The sequence below is a fragment of the Myxocyprinus asiaticus genome, chromosome 34 (assembly GCF_019703515.2).
Source record: "Myxocyprinus asiaticus isolate MX2 ecotype Aquarium Trade chromosome 34, UBuf_Myxa_2, whole genome shotgun sequence".
Classification (NCBI taxonomy): domain Eukaryota; kingdom Metazoa; phylum Chordata; class Actinopteri; order Cypriniformes; family Catostomidae; genus Myxocyprinus; species Myxocyprinus asiaticus.
In genome coordinates, this window is record NC_059377.1 from 28,666,316 (window position 1) to 28,689,771 (window position 23,456).

Consider the following 23,456-nt stretch of genomic DNA (forward strand, 5'->3'; position numbering starts at 1 on the left):
AGCTCTGATTCGCCAGCTAATGGATCTCCATGATGGCATTCAGGAACTGAAGCAGGAGTGTGCAAAAGCCATAGAAGAAGAGGAAGAGGAGGAGAAACATTGCTGGGACTCAGGGAGTGAGGGTGGTGGGAGCAGTATGTCCTCCTTTTCAGGAGAAATGTGCTTTTATCCTTCCATTTACTCCTTCAACACATGTATGAGCCCTGCTCCCCTTGGCTATCTGTCCAAATGGCCTTTTGGTAGACGCAGCTCTGTGCCCTGAAGCCTGCAGTGGCCAGATCAATCATGTGCACGAATAATACACCATCGGAGTGACTATCAAACTGTTCAAACATTGTTCCATCTTAGTGTCTAGTTATGTCAAAAAGAAGAACAGATGATCAATTATTTACTTTTCATAAACACTGTATTTGGAATAATTAAGTCTTGGTAACATAGTCACCGTATACTCAGAAACATGGTATTTTAAAGTGTGAAATTGGATAATTGGAAAAAATACAGTTTTGAATGTTTTAAACTCATGACAAAGTCTTTGGTAAGAGACTGATATTTCACCACCTGAATGCATTAATAAACTGAGGAAGCTTTTGTTTTGCTTAAACAGTGCTTGTATATCTGTACACATATGAATTTTTGCTCATTCAAACCAAGTACTCCAGTGGATAAGTGTTACATAAAGTTATGACACAGACTGAAAGCAAACATAGTTCCTAGTATTCCAGAATATTCCTGTTGATAATGACATGCAAAGACTTCATATAATGGATTGATAATCTTTTTGAGTCTCAGTCATTGAATCAATTACAGAAGCTGTCTTTGTGTGAGTCAATGGACCTGCTGTCATCTGGCAGTGAAAGGACATATTTTAGGGGCTGGCAGAAATTGTACATATAAAGGACTAGTAGTGTATACCAGACAGCCCAATTCAGCTGGGATAAACTTTAAAGATTATGTTTTAAAGATTTTGTTTTCATTAGTTTTGTTTCTTTTTTTCTGTAATAGACAAGTGAACATGTGGTCACTGATAGTGTATTTCATCTCGACCAATATCATTAATGGTATGCAAGTAATAAAAACCTAAAAACCCTTTAAATATGGCAAGGAATAATTGCATGATGCAATAAGGAGTTAAACCATTAAGGCACTTTAATAAAACATTAACATGCTTTATGCACTGTACACACTGCATACACTATGCAAATATTTTATTACATAACACATACAGGAAGTCCCCATAATCTCATCACAGTAATAACAGATATCAGCTACATGGGATTTCAATAGAGAAATCTCTAATAGAAATTGTCTAAATGTTCAAAAAAAGTTAGTTAATCTCTACCAGCCTTCTTAAGGCAACTCTATTGTTTTGGGTACAAACCTTAGCATCCAGTTTGACTGATATTTGGTTTTTCTTTTCACATGCACGAAAATAGAGTGTTTTTTTTTTTGTTAGTTTGTTTTGTTTTCACAAAATATTTGAAAATAATTAAAAGGCATAAAGTGCCAGCAAAGTGCCCTTAAGGAGAGGTGAGTTGTTTTTTTTTTTTTTGTTCCTTTATATCATGGATTGGTATAAAATACTGACTTTGCCAGACACCTTCTAAACATCCAGTGCACTCAAAGAAATCACCATTATGCTGACAGACACAAGGAAGAGACTTACAGGGATAGTTTACCCAAAAATGAAAATTCTCATTATTTTCTCACCCTCATGCCATCCCAGATGTGTATAACTTTCTTTCTTCTGCTGAACACAAATGAAAATTTTTAGAAAAATATCTCAGCTCTGTTGTTCCTTCCAATGCAAGTGAATGGTGACCAGACCTGTGAAGCTCCAAATATCACAAAGGCAGGATAAAAGTAATCCATATGACTCCAGTGGTTAAAACTATATCTTCTGAATTGATGCAGTTTCTTTGGGTGAGAAACTGATCAATATTTAAATCACCAATCACATTCAGAATGTGAAAGTTAAAGTGGAGATTTATAGTAAAAAAGGACTCATATTGCTTTAAGATGTGGATTAAAACACTGGAGTCATATGGATTACTTTTATCCTGCCTTTATGCGATTTTTGGAACTTGAAAAGTCTGGTCACCATTCACTTGCATTGTATGGACCAACAGAGCAGAGATATTCTTCTAAAAATCTTTGTTTGTGTTCTGCAGAAGAATGAATGTCATTCACATCTGGGATGACATGAGGGAGAGTAAATGATGAGAATTTTCATTTTTGGATGAACTATCCCTTCAATAGTATATTTGTCTCTGACTGATGCCTGGTTCATGTCTCCAGATGCTCACTGCTGTCAGGCTCCAGGAGCAGGGATCCGTTCTCCCGTCTGAGCCTCTGAATCTCCTTGTTGAGTCCAAGTAGAGTCTGAGCCAGCTGTCGATCCTGAGACCGCATCTCCAGCTGCATGTTCATCACAGAGCAACAGATATTCCACTCATTATTTACATTCAGACACAGCACAGGTGCTTGCACTAGATGATTATTGTTCAAGTGATCTATCTATCTATCTATATTGTAGTTTTACACTGTACAAACAAATATACTGTTTTTCCACATATAAAACCCAGGGAAGCAATGCATTACACTTAACCAGCAAAATTCCATGGGACTGTTTCAAACAACAAATGCACTACACAAACCATTTTAACCAGCTATTTAGGATGTAAAAGCATCATACAGTATTCTAAACTCACCAGTTCTGATCTTAACCATGTTATGGCTCCATCTATTTTGGCTCTTCGTAGCTCTTCGTTCACTTGTAAACTCTTATCAACATTTACCAGATAAGTGGCTGTCTCAGCAGAAGTTCTTGGCTCTCCTGATGTTCTGAAGGCATGAAGCAGTTTGTTCTTGATGTTCTCCAAGACCATGACAGACACTGAGTCCTCATACTGAGTGTCAGAGTTCATTATGACAGCCAGAAAAGCAATAACCTTGAATGAAAATGAAGAGGGGTACGTCCCGGTCCAAAAGCCCCTCTGGAAGGACTGGGCGCTTTTGTAGTACTCACAAATGTCCAGTATTTTTCATCTACCCAAGTCAAGCGTCCATCCTTTCACAAAAGTCCTTCCTCCTCCTTTTGCACACTGTCTGTTTCTTCCAAGTAAATTGCAGAGACTGATACAGAGATTTTATCCTGGACTTAAAGCATGTTTTTGTGTCTCTCTCTTGTCTCCCTCCTTGCTCTGGGACCAGCTTGTTTTGTCAGTTACCATGGAAAACCGGCCCCTCTGCCCCGTCCCCTTCTGTAACCCCAATGAGAATGGAGGGACATTGTAGACAAAGACTATTGTTGCATCTGAAGAACTGAAAGAATTGCCCTCTCCTTTTCTCCCTTTCTCTTTTCATTCTCCCCCTCTAAGCTCCCATTCAAGCATTGTGTGAGAAATAGGGTGTGAGAAAGATCTCAGTCGTGATTTTGTGAGGCGTCACTGTCTCTGTTTTACAGCAAGTTTTCAGTCTGACATTTCAGCTGGCTTTAGGAGTTGAAAGATCTCGCTTTCAGCACAGCAAATAAATGGGTGGTTGGGAAGTTGGACACTGTGTTACTCAACAGTTTGGTCGAGAGGGAGAGCGTTTTTTCCACTTTTGTGGATAAAGTGAAGGATTTCTCAGAGGAACAGAGAATCCACATCGTTTTGGCAGGCTGAGAACAATCTTTGCGTTTTCTGTAGAAATAGGAACAGAAGTCTAGTGTTCTGTCTTCTCTTGTGTACAATGACAACAACAAGGGAATAAGTGAGAAAAAGGAGGGAACATGGTGAAAGACACGGGAATTGACCAAATCTTGTCAAAAAGATATTTTATACATCATCTAATGGAAGCTGAACAAGACATACTATATGAATTGCATTAAAACCAAGTGGCATTTATTTATATAGAAATATAGCACAAAAACAAAATATAGCAAAATATTTTACAGAAAGAAGATTTTTAAAGGAATGTTCCAGGTTCAATACAAGTTAAGCTCAATCGACAGCATCTGTGGCATAATACTGATTTCCACAAAAATCATTTTTGTCTTGCCCCTCCTTTTTTTTTTTTAAAGCAAAAATCTGGGTTTGAGGTACTTATAATGGAAGCGAATGGGGCCAATCCTTAAATATTAAAATACTTACTGTTTTAAAAGTATACGTAAACAATATGCATGTTAACATGATTTTAGTGTGATAAAATCGCTTCCTAACCTTTCTGTGTAAAGTTATAGCCAATTTTACAACTTCGTTGCCAAGACGATGTAATGTCAACAAACCCTAAAATGACTGTAAACATGACGATTTAAACAACTTTACAGCTCAAATAATACGAGTTTTAACAGAAGAATTAATTTGTGCTTTTATTTAATTAAAAGCTTTCCTCCAAAAATTGGCCCCATTCACTTCCAGTGTAAGTGCCTCACTGTTACTTTGATTTTTACCTTCTTTAAAGAAAAGGATGAGTCGAAATAATTTTTTGTGGTATTCAACATTATGCCACAAATCCTTTTGATTGAGCTTAACTTGTATTGAACCTGGAATATTCCTTTACGATTCAAATTAAATTGTTCAAATTTAAGATAAAGTATTGGATACTTTCTGATTGTCAAAGGTTACTGGAAGATGTTCATATTAATGTGATGAACTACACATGTGGTAAATCTGCTAGGACACCTTTGTGAACTTGAGGGGAAGAGACTTCATACATCCACTAAAAATCCCATTGCGACCAGCTGATTAGTAATGCAAATTAGTAATAGAAAGTAATGCAAAGCAAAATGGCCAAGACATGTAAAATTAGTTCTTAGCATAATTTGTTTGCAGATGACACTTGGTTTTATATTTGTGCAATTAAACGCATACATTTTAAAGTGTAACTTAAGTGTCCAACAGTGTTCAAATACTTTTTTGGAGCCATTTTATATGTGCATAGTGAAGAAAAATTCTTCAATTATCTCCAGGCAGCAAATTATATCTTAAAATTAATGAATATAATTTATTGTGCAAAGTAATTGGTTTATGCAAAGTATAGAATAACATCCCTTCACACGTGTTGGTTGAAATACTGCAACTTTTGCAATGCGTTCAGCGGACCATACTTGAAAATGAGATTAAGTTTTCCAGCCAAAGAGCAGAGCACAACATGATGATATTAGAGGCTGATTGAACCTCTATTAAGCTTAGCGTGACAATTTGGAATAAGCCATTTATCTTGGAAAGGACAGCCTCTGTTTTCAATAATGAATGTAAATCCACACACAGCAAACATAGAAACATGTTCTTTTATCTAAATCTAGTCCCAGAGTTATAAAGGGTGATGACAGATGTTTTATTTAGATTCTGCACTAGGTTAAGAAAGAAAATGTATAAGAAATTAAAAGAGAATTGGAAGTACAGACGAGATATAAATACCGGGTATTTTATCAGTGAAATGTCCCCTTCTATCTAAAATCTTTAATTGCACAAAATAAAATTGAAAACTCCCAACAGAGGATAGTAAATTAATGAAGAATAAATTTCATTTACCAGATAGGTAATCAGACTTAAATGTCAAGTTTTACTCATTTTTATATTTATTTTCTTATTGTTATTTAATATTATTATTTGTACTTTATTTTAATATAAACATCAGGTGTTTATTACAGATAATTAGGCCTATATGTGGAAGAATGTTTTGAAGGGGGATAACGGTGAATCAGAAAATTATAAATGCTTCTATTTATTGTCCCAAAAAAATCAAAAAAATAAAAAATAAAAAAATGCATCAAATGGATTAATACAAAAATAAATAACACTATGATTAAAAATTATTTTTTTGTTTTATTCACAAAAACTCTTTGTGTCAAGTAATGTTTTTTAATAAAATGGTGTCATTCATATTTACAAAACCTGTCAAAAGCACAAATTTATTATGACATTGTAAAATTTGTAAATAATAGCATATACAGTAAGAAAATATTACATGGTAAATTAGGTTAACATTTATTATCATATGTAATTTTTTGGTAAAAACAACTCGAGTAGTTTTAATAACAGCATAAAATAATCAAAACAACTGCAAAAAAGGCAAGGGGCAAAAGGCAAGGACATGGTTCATCTGTGCTTCTCTTTGAAGGGGTTAACCATAAGCATATTTATCTAAAGTGGCTCTGTCATTTGGTGTAATCTGTCCACTCAATTTCATCAGCAGCTTGACAATAAGGCCGGCCTACAGAGGAATGACACAGAAGATCACTGGGGTCTATTTCACATTGTCAGAATGAATGTCACAATGCTAACGTGTCAATGTGAAGAGAGTTAAATACCTGTTTGGTGTGCACTACAAAGTTTTTCTTGTTCTCTAGACTGTGGATTTGGACATACTGGTCGGCCTGACCCAGCTGCCACATAAATGCACCATACTCAAGACTGAGATGGAGCACCTGACAAGTAAAAACAGTTTATTTTGTGCCATGCTCTTTAGGAAAATGTCACAAAATGTTTAAAGGGGTCATGCCATGCCTTTTTTATTATTTTAATAGGTTCCTTGAAGTTCACTTGTAATATAAGTAAAGATTTTGCACAAAAAAAAAAAGTGTCATATTTGTAAAACATGATCATTTTCCACCCTCATTCTGACCCTCTATCAGAAACACTCAGTTTTGGTGCTGTTTCTCCTCACAGACTTGACAGTAAACGCCCACTGTTTATGACTGGCTCTCTGCTCTTGACTGATCTGCTCTCTACTTACCATCTCACTGCTCACCGCTACTGGGTGAACTATGGTAGTAGTCAAGGTGACAAGGTAAAGTAGGTGGTTTGACAGCTTGGTTTCTACAAATGCTCTTTTTGCAGTGAGGAGGAAGTTTGGAGTTCTGAAACTTACAGTATGATTTTATAGTACAATGACCTCTTATATGTTAAAAGATCAAGGAAAATGTGATTCCTCATTTTCCTTGATCTTTGTGGTGGTGGCGGCGTAGTGGACTAAAGCACTGAACTGGTAAGCAAAAGGTTGTTGGTTCAATCCCCACAGCCACCACCATTGTGTCCTTGAGCAAGGCACTTAAGTCCAGGTTGCTCCAGGGGTACTGTCCCTGTAATAAGAGCACTGTAAGTCGCTTTGGATAAAAGCATCTGCCAAATGCATAAATGTAAATGTAAATGTCATGACCCCTTTAAGTGACCACCATTGAAACCACTAAAACAGTAAAAAGTGGCATTTCAAGGTTAGTGAGCTAGGTATTTTTCTAATCACGACAAACTGAATTCTTTAGAGAAAATAAATGTGCTGGGTTGCTGATTATGCCTGAATAGGTTAATCCACCAAAGACATAAAATACGAATGACAGACAGTGAAAATGGACAATAATGTTTTTTAGTAAGCAAATATTCTTATTGTGAACAAACAACAGTTTACTCACTTTTGTCTCCATGTTCATAAGATGCAGTCCTTTGGTGTTCACACCCACATATACTCGGATGACCTTGTGGGTACTGGAGCTGGCCTTAGTGAAGACCTGCCCAGTGAAGAAAGCTGCCCCATAGGTGGGGATTTCCCAGCAGTTCTGCAGGAAGAGTCTCTGGAGATGGTGCATTTCTTTACTCACACCCTCACTAGTGCTCAGGCTCTGCAGAGACAGGATTGAGAAAATCAGGTATCAGTATGGTTAGTGAAAGAAAAAAGGGTTCTGCTCCCCAATTCACTTTATACCAGTATGGTGCAATGACTGCACAAAGAAAATATTACATAATGTATATACTTATGTGCAATTCAGTGAAATAAAAACTATTTTCCTCTATTGTTTCATCTATGTAAACATAAACCTCACTTAAAAAGAAACACACCTTGTACTCATGAAGTATTCTGTTGGTCCAATGATGTGCTTTGCTCTTAACTTTTGAGATTGGAACTATGGATTTCAGGTTTTCCTCACTGCATCAAATAAGCAAATATGCATATATCTTTTACCAACTGCATATAAAATTATGTTAGGAATAGTTCATATGGGGTGATTTGAGTGCAACAGGCTTGGTGCGTAGTTGAGGACTGAGCTACATACTTCAAAAATCCCTGTTTGTGTTTCTTGCTGTCGTAGTTGCCGTAAATAATCTGCAGGAGGAGGCTGGCGAGAGTGATGAGCTTGCTGTCTGATGCTGAGAGGAAGCCTTTTAGGAGACAGTGGCGAGCTTCATCAAAGAGGATGAGGATGGACAGTGGATCCTCAACCTAGGAGCAAGAACATGGAGTTATCTCCCTGAAGTACTCGGTACTTGTTACTTTTGGACAAACAGAAATTCTGATCACAAAATCTACACACGTTCCAATATTTTTATCTAGTATTTTTTCAACAACTCTTTATGGAGAATGTCACACCATTATATGAATTCATTTTTCCACACTGGTCTATTATCAAAGGTCTGGCTATGCAAAACTACATCTGCTAGATATATTAAAAGGAATATTCCGGGTTCGATACAAGTTAAGCTCAGTCGACAGCATTTGTGGCATAATATTGATTAACTTTGACTGGCCCCTTCTTTTCTTTAAAAAAAGAAAAAATCCAGGTTACAGTGAGGCACTTACAATGGAAATGAATGGGGCCAATTCGTAAACATTAAAGTGCTCACTATTTCAATAGTATCGCCACAAGACATAAACAATATGAGTGTTAGCGTGATTTTAGTGTGATAAAATCACTTACTAACCTTTTCTGTGTAAAGTTATATCCAATTTTACAATGCCATGACAATGTAATGTCAACAAACCCTAAAACGACCAAAAAAATAATGATTTAAACAACTTCACAGCTCAAATAATACATGAGTTTTAACAGAAGTATTAATGTAAGTGCTTTTATAAATTATATGCTTCACATTTCTGCCTTTAAAGTCTCAAAAAATTGGCCCCATTAACTTCCATTTTAAGTGCCTCACTGTAACTTCGATTTTTGCTTTTTTAAAAGAAAAGGACGGAGATTACATAATTTTTTAATAGTAATCAACATTATGCCACAAATGCTGTCGATTGAGCTCAACCTGTATCGAACCCGGAATATTCATTTAAAAATAGCTTTCATATGCATGCCAGTTTTTAACATAAGTAAATGACACAGTGTAGGAGTAACCTTTTTTTCTGTCTCTAAGGGCAGCCGAACATCTCTGCGCAGGAAGAGCTGTGGGGTTTCCCTTTGGGGATCCAGAGCAGTGAAATCAATCACTATCTCCCTCCAGATCCGTAAATGCTGCAAGGGCTTGTGATATGGCTTCAGCTGTAGACCTAAGATAAGAGCACGGCACAAAAAAACAGGACAGTGGCAGATTCCCCTAGCACACTCACTCCTTTATAAATACACATTAATATATTAGGGTTCCCACACTTTTTAACCAATTACTTTTCCATGATTAACAAATAAGGGTTGTTAAAAATCATTCAAATTCAGACCAATTCGGTAATGAATCTTTCAGATTTTAGAACTGGTTCTGCTGATTCATTGAAAGGAACTGACAATTCTCTCACTAACTGGACATCACTATGGTTTGCAAGCAAGTATTATCCTACACAAGAACAATATCTTGCCAATGAAACATTTTAAAGCAGAGCTTAACTCTGTATAAAATGAGTTATAATATTACTAACAATATTCACTATAAAAATGTATGTAACATTTCCATTATTTCTCCAGGCCTGGAAAACAATTTAAACATTCCCTGATATTTACAGGTCTTCCAAGATCGTGGGAATCCTGTATATATGTATATACACATATATATATATATATATATATATATATATATATATATATATATATATATATATATATATATATATATATATATATATATATATATACACATATACACACACACACACACACACACACCGATCAGCCACAACATTAAAACCACCTGCCTAATATTGTGTAGGTCTCCCTCGTGCCGCCAAAACAGCGCCAACCCACATCTCAGAATAGCATTCTGAGATGATAGTCTTCTCACCACAATTGTACAGATTGGTTATCTGAGTTACCATAGACTTTGTCAGTTCGAACCAGTCTGGCCATTCTCTGTTGAACTCTCTCATCAACAAGTCATTTCCGTCCACAGAACTGCCGCTCACTGGATGTTTTTTGTTTTTGGCACCATTCTGAGTCAATTCTAGAGACTGTTGTGCATGAAAATCCCAAGAGATCATCAGTTACAGAAATACTCAAACCAGCCTGTTTGGCAACAACAATCATGCCACGGTCGAAATTACTGAGACCACATTTTTTCCCCATTCTGTTTGATGTGAACATTAACTGGTATTTCTGTAACTGCTGATCTCCTGGGATTTTCACACACAAAAGTCTCTAGAATTTACTCCGAATGGTGCCAAAAACAAAAAACATCCAGTGAGTGGCTAACCACAGTGTACCAGCAGATTAATATTGTGGAGGATAAGAGTTTAAGAGATTTAATGCCCATTGTAATGAATATGCAACCTATGGGGGGACTAGTTATTTCAATTAGTCAACATTCCAAATAGAAATGTTTAATATTACTTGAATTGATGCTATTTTAGTACATTTCCAACTTTAAACTGTGGAAGGCTTTGTTTGGAAAATGTTAATAAAGCATTATATTGTTACATATTGTTTTCTTTCCTAAGATGGAAATACATTTTTACAGGAAAAGTAGTATATAGTGTACAATTTCACCACTTTCAAAATCTGTAATTAATCGCAATTTACTACAAAATTTGATGCGATAATCACGATTAAAAAATGACAGCACTAATATATGTATATTAAATAAATAAACATTTTTCTCAGTCCAAGTTAAATGACCAAGTATGACGCCAAATCTGATGTGATGGACAGAAACGCCACAAAAACGTTCTCAAAAACATGCTCTAAGACAGATAACCGAGTATTTGTGGACATATTTGGTCAGGTGTGGTGGCTCACTGAGGTTCTCGGAGCAGATCCAGATTGTGAAATACTGTTGTGTCTCCTGCGACAGTCTCATGCCCTCCATGATTTGCTGCACGGTTGTGTTGTTCCCATGTTTCAGCTCTACCGACCGGTACGATCCATCCATGCGATAAATTCTCACCTTCTCATACTGAAACACACCAACACTCACCTCTTAATCTCAGCAGATCCCAATATTACAATGCAGACACTAAGTTGCAGCCATTTAGATGCATAGTGCAGCAGGATTGGGTGGTGCAAGCATCCTAGATTTCACACTCACTGATTTATTGTTGGCTTGTTGTAGGAGTTTCACTGTCTTCTCCCAGTTTTTCTGCTTGTTCTCTTCACATACTTGAAGGGGGGATCGTTTCTGTTGGTCTTCGATGTGCTGAAAACGAGAAGTCAGATATGGGATTCAGACATGTGAGATTCCATGTTAATATCATCTCGTTTACAAATGTTCAAGGCCATTAAAGGGACAGTTTTCCAAAAAATTGAAATTCTGTCATGATTTACTCATCCTCATGTTGTTCCAAACCTGTACTACTATCTTTCTTCCATGGAACACAAAGGGAGATATTAGGCAAAATATTCTTGACTGACAGCCTCAGTCACCATTCACTTTTATTTTATGGAAAAATTATGCAATGAAAGTGAATGGTGACTGCTAACATATTGCCAAACATCTCCTTTTGTGTTCCACATAATAAATAAAGTCATAAGTGTTTGGAACAACATGAGGGTCAGTAATTGATGACAGAATTGTCATTTTTGGTTGAGCTATCTCTTTAAGGCTCACAGTTACAGTACATGCAATCAAACAGCATGAGGCTGAACCTCAACCCGCAGTTGTCCATTACTGAAGAGTACTGCTCACCCTGTCTATCTCTGGGTGCTGCAGAAGGAGCTGTACAATTTCGTCATGACCTCCACCTGCTGCAAAGTGTAAAGGAGAGCTCAGCTGCCCATTCAGCAGATTAGGGTTGCAGTTCCCTTTCTCCAACAGAAGCTTTGTGGCCTTCACCTTTCCATGCCTGTGTATATAAAACAGATAGCAATAAATATGAAAAATCAATATTTTGTATTATTTTTTGGTACTTTTTTATATTTTTATTGAAAGCTCAAATCAAGAGATGGCAGAAGAACAATGGTAACAGAATTCGAACCCGTGTTTTCCATATGAGCACTATAGCTCAAATTGTTTGGAGCATGTGAGCACAACACAGCCATAGCTCCAACAATAGCTCATGTTTTATTCAAGATGACCACGCTTATGGAACAGGGAGTTCCCCGCAAAAGCTTCAAATGTTTTTAATAGTGCTGTCACTCAATTCAAATATTTAATCATGATTAATTGCATAATTTTTCATAATCGCAGATTTTTTATGTGCTTAAATTAGACTCTATATATACTTATTTTCTTGACAAAATGCATTTAGTTCCTTTTTAGAAAAGAAAACAATATTTAACAATAATGTTTTATTTTCATTTTACAAACAAACTATTTCACAGTATTAAGATAGAAATGCACTAAAATAGCACCAATTAATTTAACATTAAACGTTTCCCAAAATCTAAGTGGGAGGTTGACTACTTAAAAGAACTAGTCCCCCCATAGGTTGAGTATTTATTGCAATGGGCATTAAATCTCTTAAACCTGCATCCTCCACAATATTAATCGTGGCTATTCACAGCAATCATGAAGTCGCATTCACATGATTCGCACCATTTTGGACTCCACATGAAAAGCGATGCTGAGAATGTCTTGTTTTGCTCCGAGCGCTGGCATTGCACACGTTAACGATACTTCATCCGAATTGTCCAGTAAGACGGATGCGCAACACAGCACCGGGGGTCCCATCTGGGTTTGTTCTGTACAAAAACTTCACGGTTAAGAAGTGAAGTCCTTTCTCCATCACTTGATCATTGACATGGCATCACTGTTATGTGTGTTTGTGGTGTGTGCATCGGTGTAATGACCCTGGACACAGCGCAAAAGTTCCGCCCTATTCCAACCAATGTTCAGCACTCACATGGAGCTGAATAAAATGTCAGAATCTAATGTGAAAATTGGTAAATGCATTAATCACATTTAATAAAAATTGCAGAGTTAAAGTTTTTTAATTAATCGCATGCGTAAATGCGTTTATTTCAACAGCTCTAGCTATTAATGATTATTAGTTGTCAATAAACCTGTAAAATGTGTTTCTTGTGTCTGTCATCCCACTTTGGAAGGTATATGAAAGACTCTTCCTTTGGCATCAAACAATATAAATTAGAAATCATGGGGAACACGAGTATAGGAAGGAAGTAGATATATACCAGCATGCATAGTGAATGGGTGCCCAGTGATCACTGTCAAGCTGTTTAACAGAGAAGCCGCTGTCCAGCAGCTTGGAGAGAAGCTCAGTGTTTCCTTCACAGGCACTGCGGTGCAGGGGAAAATCATCCACCCATTGACGCTCTCTGCAGGACACAGAGTGGTACAAAAAAAACATGATCAACTCATAAGCAACTTTTAAACACTATTTAGATTTGTGTTCTTAAAACAGACAAAATTTGCTTTAGCATGTGATGAAGTTTTTTCTAAATTACAAATGAAAATATAAGAAGACTGAAATCTGAGAGCAATAGACATGTGATTAAAACTCTGGTGTTATACAGTACTTCAGCATATTAAGGGGAAAATATACTGACTTGTCTTCTGTGATGCTGGTCATACTGTGGTGCCATTTATCTCTCTTTGGAATCTGGATTTTGGAATAATCTGGTGCTCCCAAGCCAAAGTAAGGGTTAATGATGACTTTGTCCACCTAAACGAGTTCAAGTACAATTAAAGCACCTCCTACAATTATTATCACGTTTATTACTGAATGGGGGGGGGGGAAGGGTGCATTGCTTACCCCTAGATTTTACTTGTGCCCCCCAGACACATCTGACACCCCCCACCCCGGTCGGACGGCAAAACGACCAATCATCCCCTTCCCTGGTCTAGACAGCAAAACAAGAGAACCTATTTTAAAAGTTGAACTACTTTTAACTTAAAAGGCTGTTTTAAGAAATGTGCCCCTCATGGCAAGACACTGGAAAAAACAGAGACGTGATGCAGCAGCCAAAGTCGTCAAAGTGACATATGCGGACATGGACCAACATATAAAAATAGCATAGACGGAACACAGGGAAGTGCCCTGTGTGAACAGCCCCTTTGTGATACCATAAACAATAAGCTTATTTGGTCTGTTGAGTTGTGGAATAGGAACGTGAATTAAAGGAACGTGCTTTTTTTAAAGAAAGGACGATTCGTAGTAATTTTTTGTGGTAATCAATATTATGTCACAAATGCTATCGATTGAGATTAACTTGTACTGAACCCGGAATATTCCTTTAAGTAAGATTCTACTACACAGTAAAACAAAACCTACTTTTTCTGCTCATACCCAGTCTTACTCACTCTGTTAGTGTACTGCAGATCTGACCCATAGAGTGGGTTCTCAACACACATGTCAGCCTTCTCCAGGGACATCATCTTGCTCTTGATCTCCAGAGCCGTGTAGCCCATGTACAGTTGACCCTCGGTCTGTTTGCTCTCCACGGCATGGGCCGGGTTGTTCACGTTAGTCTTCACGCGGTCTACCGGAGTCGGCCGGAACAGCACAGGAATTGCGTGAGGCACCGTGTGCTGCTCTGCTAACCACCTGAAAGATGCAAGAAATATTTCGGCAAAATCTCCTTTAGCGTTACACGGGAAAAGAAAAGTCAAACGGGTTTAGAAGAACATGAGGTGTGAGTAAATGATGAATTTTAATTTTTTATTGAACTATCCCATTAAGTCTGATCAGCAAAATTTTCTTTCGCTTTGGCGGACAGCATTAAGTTCAAACTTACTTGTCCAGGGCAAGCAGCATCTTTGAGGTAATTAAGGAGAAATGGGCACTGGTTTCACTACATACACGCATAATGTCCTGAAGGCAGTAGAAACTGGGGCTCCCAGGCTGATAAACAGACTTGCTGTTGTCTACATTGTAATACAAGACCATATTTAGCTCAGAACCATCAATCAAACTGCACTGGCCATATGATTGACACATCACACATACAGTATAGCTCACTGCTCTGTGGTATTAGTACACTCTCCTGTGGATATCTTCATTAAATATTAACATTGCATTGTGGCACTTACTGTAACACACATAAAAGCCTTCATACAGTAAACCTGGCACCTCATATAGTATTGAGACACTTTAGCTACACTTAAAAATGCAGAAAGCAATTGCATTTGACAAGAAAATATCAAACCAAGTGTCATTTGCAAACAAACGACGTTAGACCTCATCTCAGAACTAACCTCAATTTTCTGAGCCATTTTTGCAATGACTTTATTAGTAGATGTATGAAAACAGATACCCATAACAACGGTTTAACAAATTTATTTTTATGAAATGTTTTGCCTGAAAAGTGCCTGTGTGCCTGCTTTCTTTAAATATTTTGTTATTCATACATATTTTAAGTGTTCATAAATACTTTTTGGGCCCATTGTAACACATACAGGTGGTCTCATTGCTTCAAACAAATGCATAAAACACTTATACACGTTACAGTCTTACCTTTGACATTGACTGGCACAATAAATAATGAGGCCTCCTTCCCTTCTCTGTCCCCATCTAATGGGAACTTCTTCATGTGCAAGACACGTTTTCCTGCAGCAAAGATTGTATATGCTTAGTACAGCTAATAAATCCATAATAAACCATTATTGTGCCTTTGAGTTGAAAGATGGGTTCTGAAACCAAACTCCACCTGCACAGCTATTTGACTACTGACCTATTATGCCCTTGTTATTGGATATGGGCTTGGTGGTTTCGTCAACATACTCCAGAATAGACATTGTACGGTCGCTGTCTGCTTGAATTTTGATGCCAAGCAGAACTTTCTTCCGTTTTTTCTCTTTACCCTCCAGGGGAACTTCAAACAGTAAAATCTGTATGGAAATGCAGATTTTATTATGAAGATATCCATATAACGGAGTAGGCTAAACCATTTTTCACTGATAACCCATCTCACCTCAAAGGATTTAGCTCGGTACTCTTTGGAGTTGAGACTGGCTGTGTTCTTTGGTCGAATTACAGCAACAAACACCTCCTCTAACTCTTGATTTCCCATCATGCAGCTCCTCTTTAGTTCCTACTGACATATATTCCTTAAACACCATGCCTGCAATTATTTAAACAGCACGTTATATGAGGTAAAAACCACAGACACAAAACTAAGTAATGAGTGCCAAAATGTCAATACATTGAATTTACTCCACTGGTTTACATGGAAGTATTATTGTGGGCGTATCCCATTCATTTATATCACTGTTATTATCAGTGTATTACAACTACTTACAATTACTTTTTAAATATCACATCATAGGGCATTAATAAATAAATATACATACAGTATGTACAACCAACAGCAACGGGTTTAATAGTAATGATATTGTAAAAATGCCAATATTATAATCAATAGTGTTCAAGTTGTGTTTAAAGTCAACTTCTCCTTAAAGTTGATAGGAAGTTATATTCCATCGGAAAACACCTCGCTAAACGAAAATAATTACTTTAAGAGCGATGTTAGTAGTCGCTTGGTTACAATAATGTGTCTGTTACAATATGAATGATTAAAATATAAAGTAATAATATATTACAGGCGTGCAGACAGACTGTAAAAACGTACCTCTATTTTTCCAATCACATTTCTAACCACAAATATCGCTCTTCCGGCTGCAACAGGAAGATCGAAGGAAATTACAAAATAAAAGCCCCTAAAAAGCCAAAACGCATTATAAAATGATTTTTTATTCCGTTTATCAAAAATAATCCCAGAACACGGCTCTATTAAGAATTTAATACAAAAATACATGTCAAAGACAAACTTGCTACTGCAGTTTCACTCATGAAAATTATCCACATATTTTTTCATCAGGCAGAAATTACAGCAATATGCATATCTAATCATAGTTTAAAATTTGGTTACCATAAAAACCTTATTTAATATATCTATTAGGTATTTAAAAATAGTATATATGTAACATTGAGGCTTCTTGTATTTCTCCCCAAAACACAAACTCTAAAAAAACAGAGACAGAAGCCAAGCATGCATGCGTCACAGTTGCACTTTGAGAAGGTACACAAATCATTAAGTGAATTACTGGTCAAGCTGCATTAAAATCTACACATTTCAAATGACGCAGGAATCAGGATTATCTGGATAGCAGAAAAGGCAAATCCCATCTCCAAGTAAAGCTATATTTATCAAATAAGATGTAAGAGACTGATTACACTTACATTATTAGTTTAAAAATTTCATACACAAACCATTTCCAAGATGGATTTAGAATCTACACTAAACCCTTGACACATAGTTAAGTGTTCAAAATTGGTGTTTTTTAGAAGTTCGTGTAGGGACTACTCTCTGCTAACTAGCTACTGAAGCAGACTGATGAAGAGAAGTTTGCAGGTTACACTAATGACAATCTGTAATTCTGGCTCAGTTCTGTAAATCACAAAAGGCACTGACATCTACACCGTTTCATAAGTGTATGCTGCAAGAGTACAAAAAACACTCACCACTCCAGTTTAATTGATGGCAATTACCCATGGATTTATTTATCACTCAGCCAGTTATAATTCTCATGGCTTTAACATTAAGTAGACGTCCTTATATATCCAAAGTCACCCTAAGTCCATTTAAACAAGTCATAGAAAAATATATACTTAACACTTTTTACAATACTGGTTTTGGTCCAAACAAAAGTGGATCAGAAAAAGCCAATATTCCTTTCGTCTTCAAAGGATCCCCAATTTGCATTTAAGTTTACTTTTAAATGGATTTGGGCAACTTTGAATTAAGGGCTTTACATAATAATTTCTAAAAGAGAGAACACTGGGGGAAAAAAAGAAAAAGCTGGTTTAACACACAAAACTTCACAGATTAAAAAAGTCACTATTTACAATTTTTTTAATAATATTCAAAGGCCAATTAATTGATTCAGAAGCGCAAGTTGAAGGATGAGAGGACAGTAAAAGAATTGATAAAGGAAGAGAAGTTGGAATTGAGAGGGTAGACAAAAAAAAAAAGGGAGTACATAAGAAAATAAAAGTGTACAAGATGAACGTGAACAGAATCAGAACTACAGATTTAAAGAAGAATTCAGGACTTCCTTTATCTTCCTTGCCTGCATATCTCTGCAGCGGATGGGTGTGGCCCTCACCATCACCCCGCCTCCTTAAAACATTCATTTTGCTTCTCGCATCAGACGGCACTCATGCGCACAGGCTACGATTTCTACATCAAACACAGTTCGCCACATACAAAGAAACCACACATACGCACACAACCTGCACACAGGAAAACACACGGGTCATTCAGTACATAGAAACAATGCACTCTTCTGTAGATTCAGCAACTAGGTCTATCTCTCTGCCATATTAAGTCAACCCAAGTATAAACAACCCGTTGATACTTAATCTTCTGAGCAACTCTTTGAATTCTTGTTTTTCTTTTACTTCCAAAAAAAAAAAAAAAAAAAAAGAAAAGAAAAAAAGAAAATCCTGCACACAATGCAGATGGCGAGAAGATTATTTTCCTGTTTAAAAGGTTCTTGCTTGATTGTAATGTTATTTTGCATCTTAAAGTCTTGGTTAAGTTCTTTGTGTAGGCCAGTGTTCCCCATTCAGTTTTTTCAATGATGTCCATAGCAAAACAAATCCCCAGGCAATACGGCTATCACAAAGCCATGCTCAAAATACTAAGTACTTCAGTGCTTGTCCCAACAGGAGGCAGTCTGAATCACAAAAATCCATTCCAAGATCTATTTCCTGCGTCGAACAGCAGTTTTGATTTTGCGCCCAATGATTGAATTCTGTCCAGATGGTGTTGCGGTGAATGAACTCTTTGCTGACCTGTTAAAGGAATTTGTCACACTTTTAGACTTAATTTTCTGTTGGTAACAAATGGACTTGTAGTTACATCAATAAAACATCTATTCAAAACAAACGACAAAATTATTAATTAGAAAGTAGAGCTGTCAGAATTAATGTACTAACGCAAGCGATTAAAAAGTTTAAACACGTAAATTTTTCTTAATTGCGATTATCACATTTATCATTAATACAGCATAAACACTGGTGTGAAGTGCGGAACCTTTTTAATGTGTCCGCCCAAAGTCATTACACTGACGCACACGCCACAGCACAAGAGCCCTTCTACCAAGGAGAGCCTACAAGCTTGGCATAAAATAGCATAACGCGGCGGTCCCATAGACATTCTCTCCTATGATATAGCAGCGGAGGTTATCTCGATATATAAAAGAATCGCTGACAGCGCTTCCCTGACAGTGATAAAATGGAGAAAGGAGCTCTTAACACTATTTGATGTACAAAACAAGCCCAGATGCGACTTGTGATAAAAATCAAGTATTTTTCAGCCTATGTAAGGCATGTTTTAATTACCACAGAAGCACACTAAATCTTAACTATCACCAAAATGCAGAATGAGACGATTTTGTTTGCAAGCACTTTTCATGGCGAGTTCAAAGCGGCGCACGACACTGGCGTTGCCGCTTTGACGCGAATCATGAACACAGCTTCACGATTGCTGTAACAAAGTATATAAAACCACAGTCTACCGGCAAATTAATATTGTGGAGGATGAGAGTATAAGAGATTTAATGCCCATTGCAATGAAAATGCCACCTATGTGAGGACAAGTTATTTCAATTAGTCAAACTCCCACTTAGACTTTGGGAAATGTTTAATGTTACTTGAATTGGTGATATGTGTATTATCTTTATGTTGTGGAAGGCTTTGTTTGAAAAATGTTAATAAAGCATTATATTGTTACATATTGTTTTGTTTTCTTTCCTAAGATGGAAATAAATGAATTGACAAGTAGTAGATTCTGGGGGTAATCTTCACACTGTAACCCCCTCCCAATGTTTAAGCCAAATCTACGCCCTTGTAAGTATATATCACATTTCAGCACTTTTAAAATCTGCGATTAATCGCAATGAACTACAAAAAAAAAATGTTTTTAATATTTAATCGCGAATAATAGCGATTAAAACATTTTACCAACTGACAGCACTAATAGAAAGTCATTTTAAAAGGGGTCACAACATTGTTTTTCTTTTTCCTGAGGACCTTTGGTACGTTTCAGAGTTGAATGGAAACATCAAGACATCAACAATAAGTAATTTTTCCAAGCTTATTTTCAATTATATGTAAGGTTCACCCATAAATGAAAATTCTCATCATTTACTCACCCTCATGCCATCCCAGATGTGTATGACTTTCTTCTTCAGAACAAAAAGATTTTTAGAAGAATATTTCAGCTCTGTAGGTCCACACAATGCAAGAGAATGGATTCCAGAACTTTGAATATCCAAAAAGCACAAAGGCAGCATAAAAGTAATCAATTTGAAAAAGATTAATATTTAAGTCCTTTTTTTTTACTATAAATCTTTACTTTCAAAATGTGACAGAATATGAAAGTAAAAGTGGAGATATAGTAAAAAGGACTTCAATATTGATCTGTTTCTTAACCACACATTTCATATCACTTCTGAAGATATGGATTTTACCACTGGAGTTTTATGGATTAATTTTATGTGGCCTTTATGGGATTTTTGGAGCATCAAAGGTCTGGTCACCATTCGCTTGCATTGTATGGACCTATAGAGCTGAGATATTCTTAAAGAAATCGTTGTGTTCTGTAGAAAAAAGAAAGTCATACACATCTGGGATGGCATGAGGGTAAGTAAATGAGAGCATTTTCATTTTTGGGTGAACTATCCCTTCAATGGTCTTTTCGAATGGGGAAGTTTTGAGTTCTAAAGGTACATCGAACTCTTTTGAACGAATGTTGCATTTATATAGCACTTTTTCGGACACAACATTCAAAGTTCTTTACATAGTGAACAGGGGACTCACCTCAACCTCCACCAGTGTACAGCATCCACCTGGATGATGTGACGGCTGCCATAGTGTGCTAGTATGCTCACCACACACTAGCTAATGGTGGTGAGGAGAGAGTACAGTTATAGAGCCAATTTATGGATGGGGATTATTAGGAGGCCATGATTGAGAAGGGCCAACGGGGGGAATTTGGACAGAACACCGGGGTTACACCCTTACTCTATTACGAGAAGTGCCCTGGGATTTTTAATGAGCACAGAGAGTCAGGACCTCGGTTTAACGTCTCATCCGAAGGACAAGAGATTAGATCTTTAGGTTGAGGAAATCCTAACATTGTGGTAACTAGGTGGTTTATGTCTTACCCAATGTTAAAGGAAGGGGTCTGACCAAAGCTGAATCCTCCAGTGGGAGCATTTAAAGTGGACATGGCTGGACTGACTGCAGGTGTTGCTGGAGCTGCTGATCCAGCGCCAAAGCCAAACACGCCACTGCTGCTCCCTGATGACCCAAAGCCACCAGTGCTTCCAAACTGAAACCCTCCTTCAAATACAACAAAAAGGGATGACAGTTAATAGGGGTATGCAAATAACTAGAAGGTGCTTTGTAGGGGTTTAACGATCCATAGACCTCAATTACAAGACTTTTCACATCTTCACATCAACACTCTTACTAACATTTATCACCAAGTTGTAGCCAAAAAAAAAAAAAAACACAGCTATCACATACTCTCCTGTCAAAAACATGTCATTGGTATGCAAGCATTTTGGATTGAAAGACTTGCTTGACTGTTGTAAAGATGACGAACTGTCACTGTAGTGTTTACTTCATTCCACAAGGCAATGAGCTGTCATCAAACGATTGATGATCACTTGTGTGTGACTATTTTTTATATTATTATTTTTTCTGTATTTTTTTTTTTAAACAACTGAAGTACCTTATTTTGTTGTGGATGTCCCAATGTGAATACTGGATTTGCACTTTTCAGAGAGCTCAATAAAATATTCAAATTATATTTTGGTTGCATTTGTGAGATAATAATGTAATTGTTTGTGTAAAACAGGCAAATAATATCGCAATATTAATCCTAGGCCCCTGAATCGAAAACATATGCAGGCAGACTGAGGTATTGGCAAACGGATCACTGGCTAAAAGAATCGATACAAAATCGTATCATGATGAAACTTGTGATTTACACCCTTAGCGCTTGGACGGTTTTACCGGATATCATGATGGTTTGGGTAGTATTGCAATATTTTACCTCAAAACACTGCATCAATTTTCTCATGCAATTAATCTATTACAATTTTTACGGAAAAGTCAGATGAAACACTATTTAAGGCAAGTCTAAGAGAAGGCGAAAAGTACTAGCATTAGGTCTAAAAAGTAGAAAAATAATATTTTTTTACCAAAACCCACACTCAGAATGAGCAAAGAATATAGTTGAGCCAAGTCCAATCCAGATGATGGAGAAAAATAAAAGATTGCAATATCAAGAATTCTGAATAACTAAACAGAGAACACCAACATATCGTAACATGACCCAGATAACAATATACGATTGTATGGCCAGGTCCCAGCTGAAAGTCACCACAATACACTCAAGAAAGCCATTGTGACGAGGAGGAGGGCGTGGCCGGGCCGTGAGGACGTACGCCTGGCTCTGAATCATCCTAATCAGCCAGGAGGGGGATATGGACGAGCCGGAGAGATGCTGAATCATCGTAATCAGCCGGGAGGGGGATAAGGACGAGCCGGAGAGGCCAGATATAGAGAGAGAGAGAGAGAGAGAGAGAGAGAGAGAGAGAAAAACGCACAAAGCTGTGTGTGCGCACATCTTTGTTTGTTTTGCAGTTTGTTATGTTTGAGTTCAGTTTGTTTTTAAAGTTTTACTTTGACTATTCAGCTGGTTCCCGCCTCCTCCTTGCCCATGTGAAGAACCTAGTTACAGCCATCTTCTAGATTTGAACTTTTAAAAACATTAACCTATTAACGAATTCTTTTTTAAAAATTATTTATAATGTGAATTCTGCTAATGTAAATCACAATTAAATCATTACACAAAAGATCATAAAGGTTAGTGCAAGGAGCAGGATAACATCAGTATGTCTATGGAGATTCTTAGTAAGAGCCCAAGAAATTCTCTTCGTTTCAAGACAATAAGAGCAACGACACTGACCTTGGCCTGTGGAGGCAGCAGCAGCAGATCCAAATGTAGGTGCAGGGTTGGCTTGCTGGCCAAATACAGGGGCAGAACTGGGCTTGGCTCCGAAGGCAGGGGAGGCTGTGGCTGGGAATGAAGGTGCTGCTGACCCAAACGCAGGAGCGCTGGTCTGAGACGTGCCCTGTCCAAAGATGGGGGTCTGGCCAGAGCCAAAGCCAGATGTGGGTGTGGCAGAACTGAAGACAAATGGGGAAGGGTTGGCAGAGGGAGCAGGAACTGAAAGAGACAAAAGCAATGTGTACAAAAAAACATAAGTCTTTGTGATATTTATTTAAATGTCTTTTTCTTTTTTTTCTAAGAACAACATGCAGGGATCCTATGCTTTTTGACCAACGAATCTCCATGAACT

The 23,456-nt window shown here is 37.1% G+C and overlaps 3 protein-coding genes across 5 annotated transcripts in view; all 3 read right to left on the reverse strand.

Annotated features, from left to right (window-relative positions):
* Nucleotides 1–2,173: 2,173 nt before the first annotated feature.
* LOC127425454 (protein FAM167A-like) lies at nt 2,174–4,515 on the reverse strand. Its single transcript, XM_051671481.1, has 2 exons — nt 2,709–4,515; nt 2,174–2,415 (listed from the first exon to the last, which is right to left on the reverse strand). Exons 1-2 carry the CDS (start codon nt 2,922–2,924, stop codon nt 2,284–2,286), a joined length of 348 nt encoding a protein of 115 aa, XP_051527441.1. The 5' UTR covers nt 2,925–4,515; the 3' UTR covers nt 2,174–2,283.
* A 1,279-nt stretch (nt 4,516–5,794) lies between these two features.
* On the reverse strand, nt 5,795–16,691 carry LOC127425404 (krev interaction trapped protein 1-like). 2 transcript variants are annotated; one of them, XM_051671401.1, is made up of 17 exons: nt 16,646–16,691; nt 15,989–16,138; nt 15,749–15,905; nt 15,532–15,624; nt 14,813–14,942; nt 14,379–14,622; nt 13,625–13,740; nt 13,250–13,393; nt 11,805–11,961; nt 11,208–11,315; nt 10,919–11,075; nt 9,098–9,249; nt 8,033–8,199; nt 7,818–7,905; nt 7,394–7,600; nt 6,296–6,412; nt 5,795–6,198 (listed from the first exon to the last, which is right to left on the reverse strand). In XM_051671401.1, exons 2-17 carry the CDS (start codon nt 16,088–16,090, stop codon nt 6,109–6,111), a joined length of 2,229 nt encoding a protein of 742 aa, XP_051527361.1. In that variant the 5' UTR covers nt 16,091–16,138; nt 16,646–16,691; the 3' UTR covers nt 5,795–6,108. The 2 variants fall into 2 exon arrangements, with proteins under 2 accessions (XP_051527361.1, XP_051527362.1); XM_051671402.1 differs by lacking the exons at nt 14,813–14,942; nt 15,749–15,905; nt 15,989–16,138; nt 16,646–16,691.
* Nucleotides 16,692–16,747: 56 nt separating this feature from the next.
* Nucleotides 16,748–23,456, reverse strand: part of LOC127425393 (nuclear pore complex protein Nup153-like) — a 32,354-nt gene continuing 25,645 nt past the window's right edge. For both annotated transcript variants that reach the window (XM_051671371.1, XM_051671370.1), the window contains exons 20-22: nt 23,063–23,323; nt 21,249–21,426; nt 16,748–18,873 (exon numbers count right to left, since the gene is read on the reverse strand). In XM_051671371.1, coding sequence (XP_051527331.1) covers nt 18,783–18,873; nt 21,249–21,426; nt 23,063–23,323 — 530 coding nt within the window. In that variant the 3' untranslated portion in view covers nt 16,748–18,782. The remainder of the gene's footprint in view (nt 18,874–21,248; nt 21,427–23,062; nt 23,324–23,456) is intronic.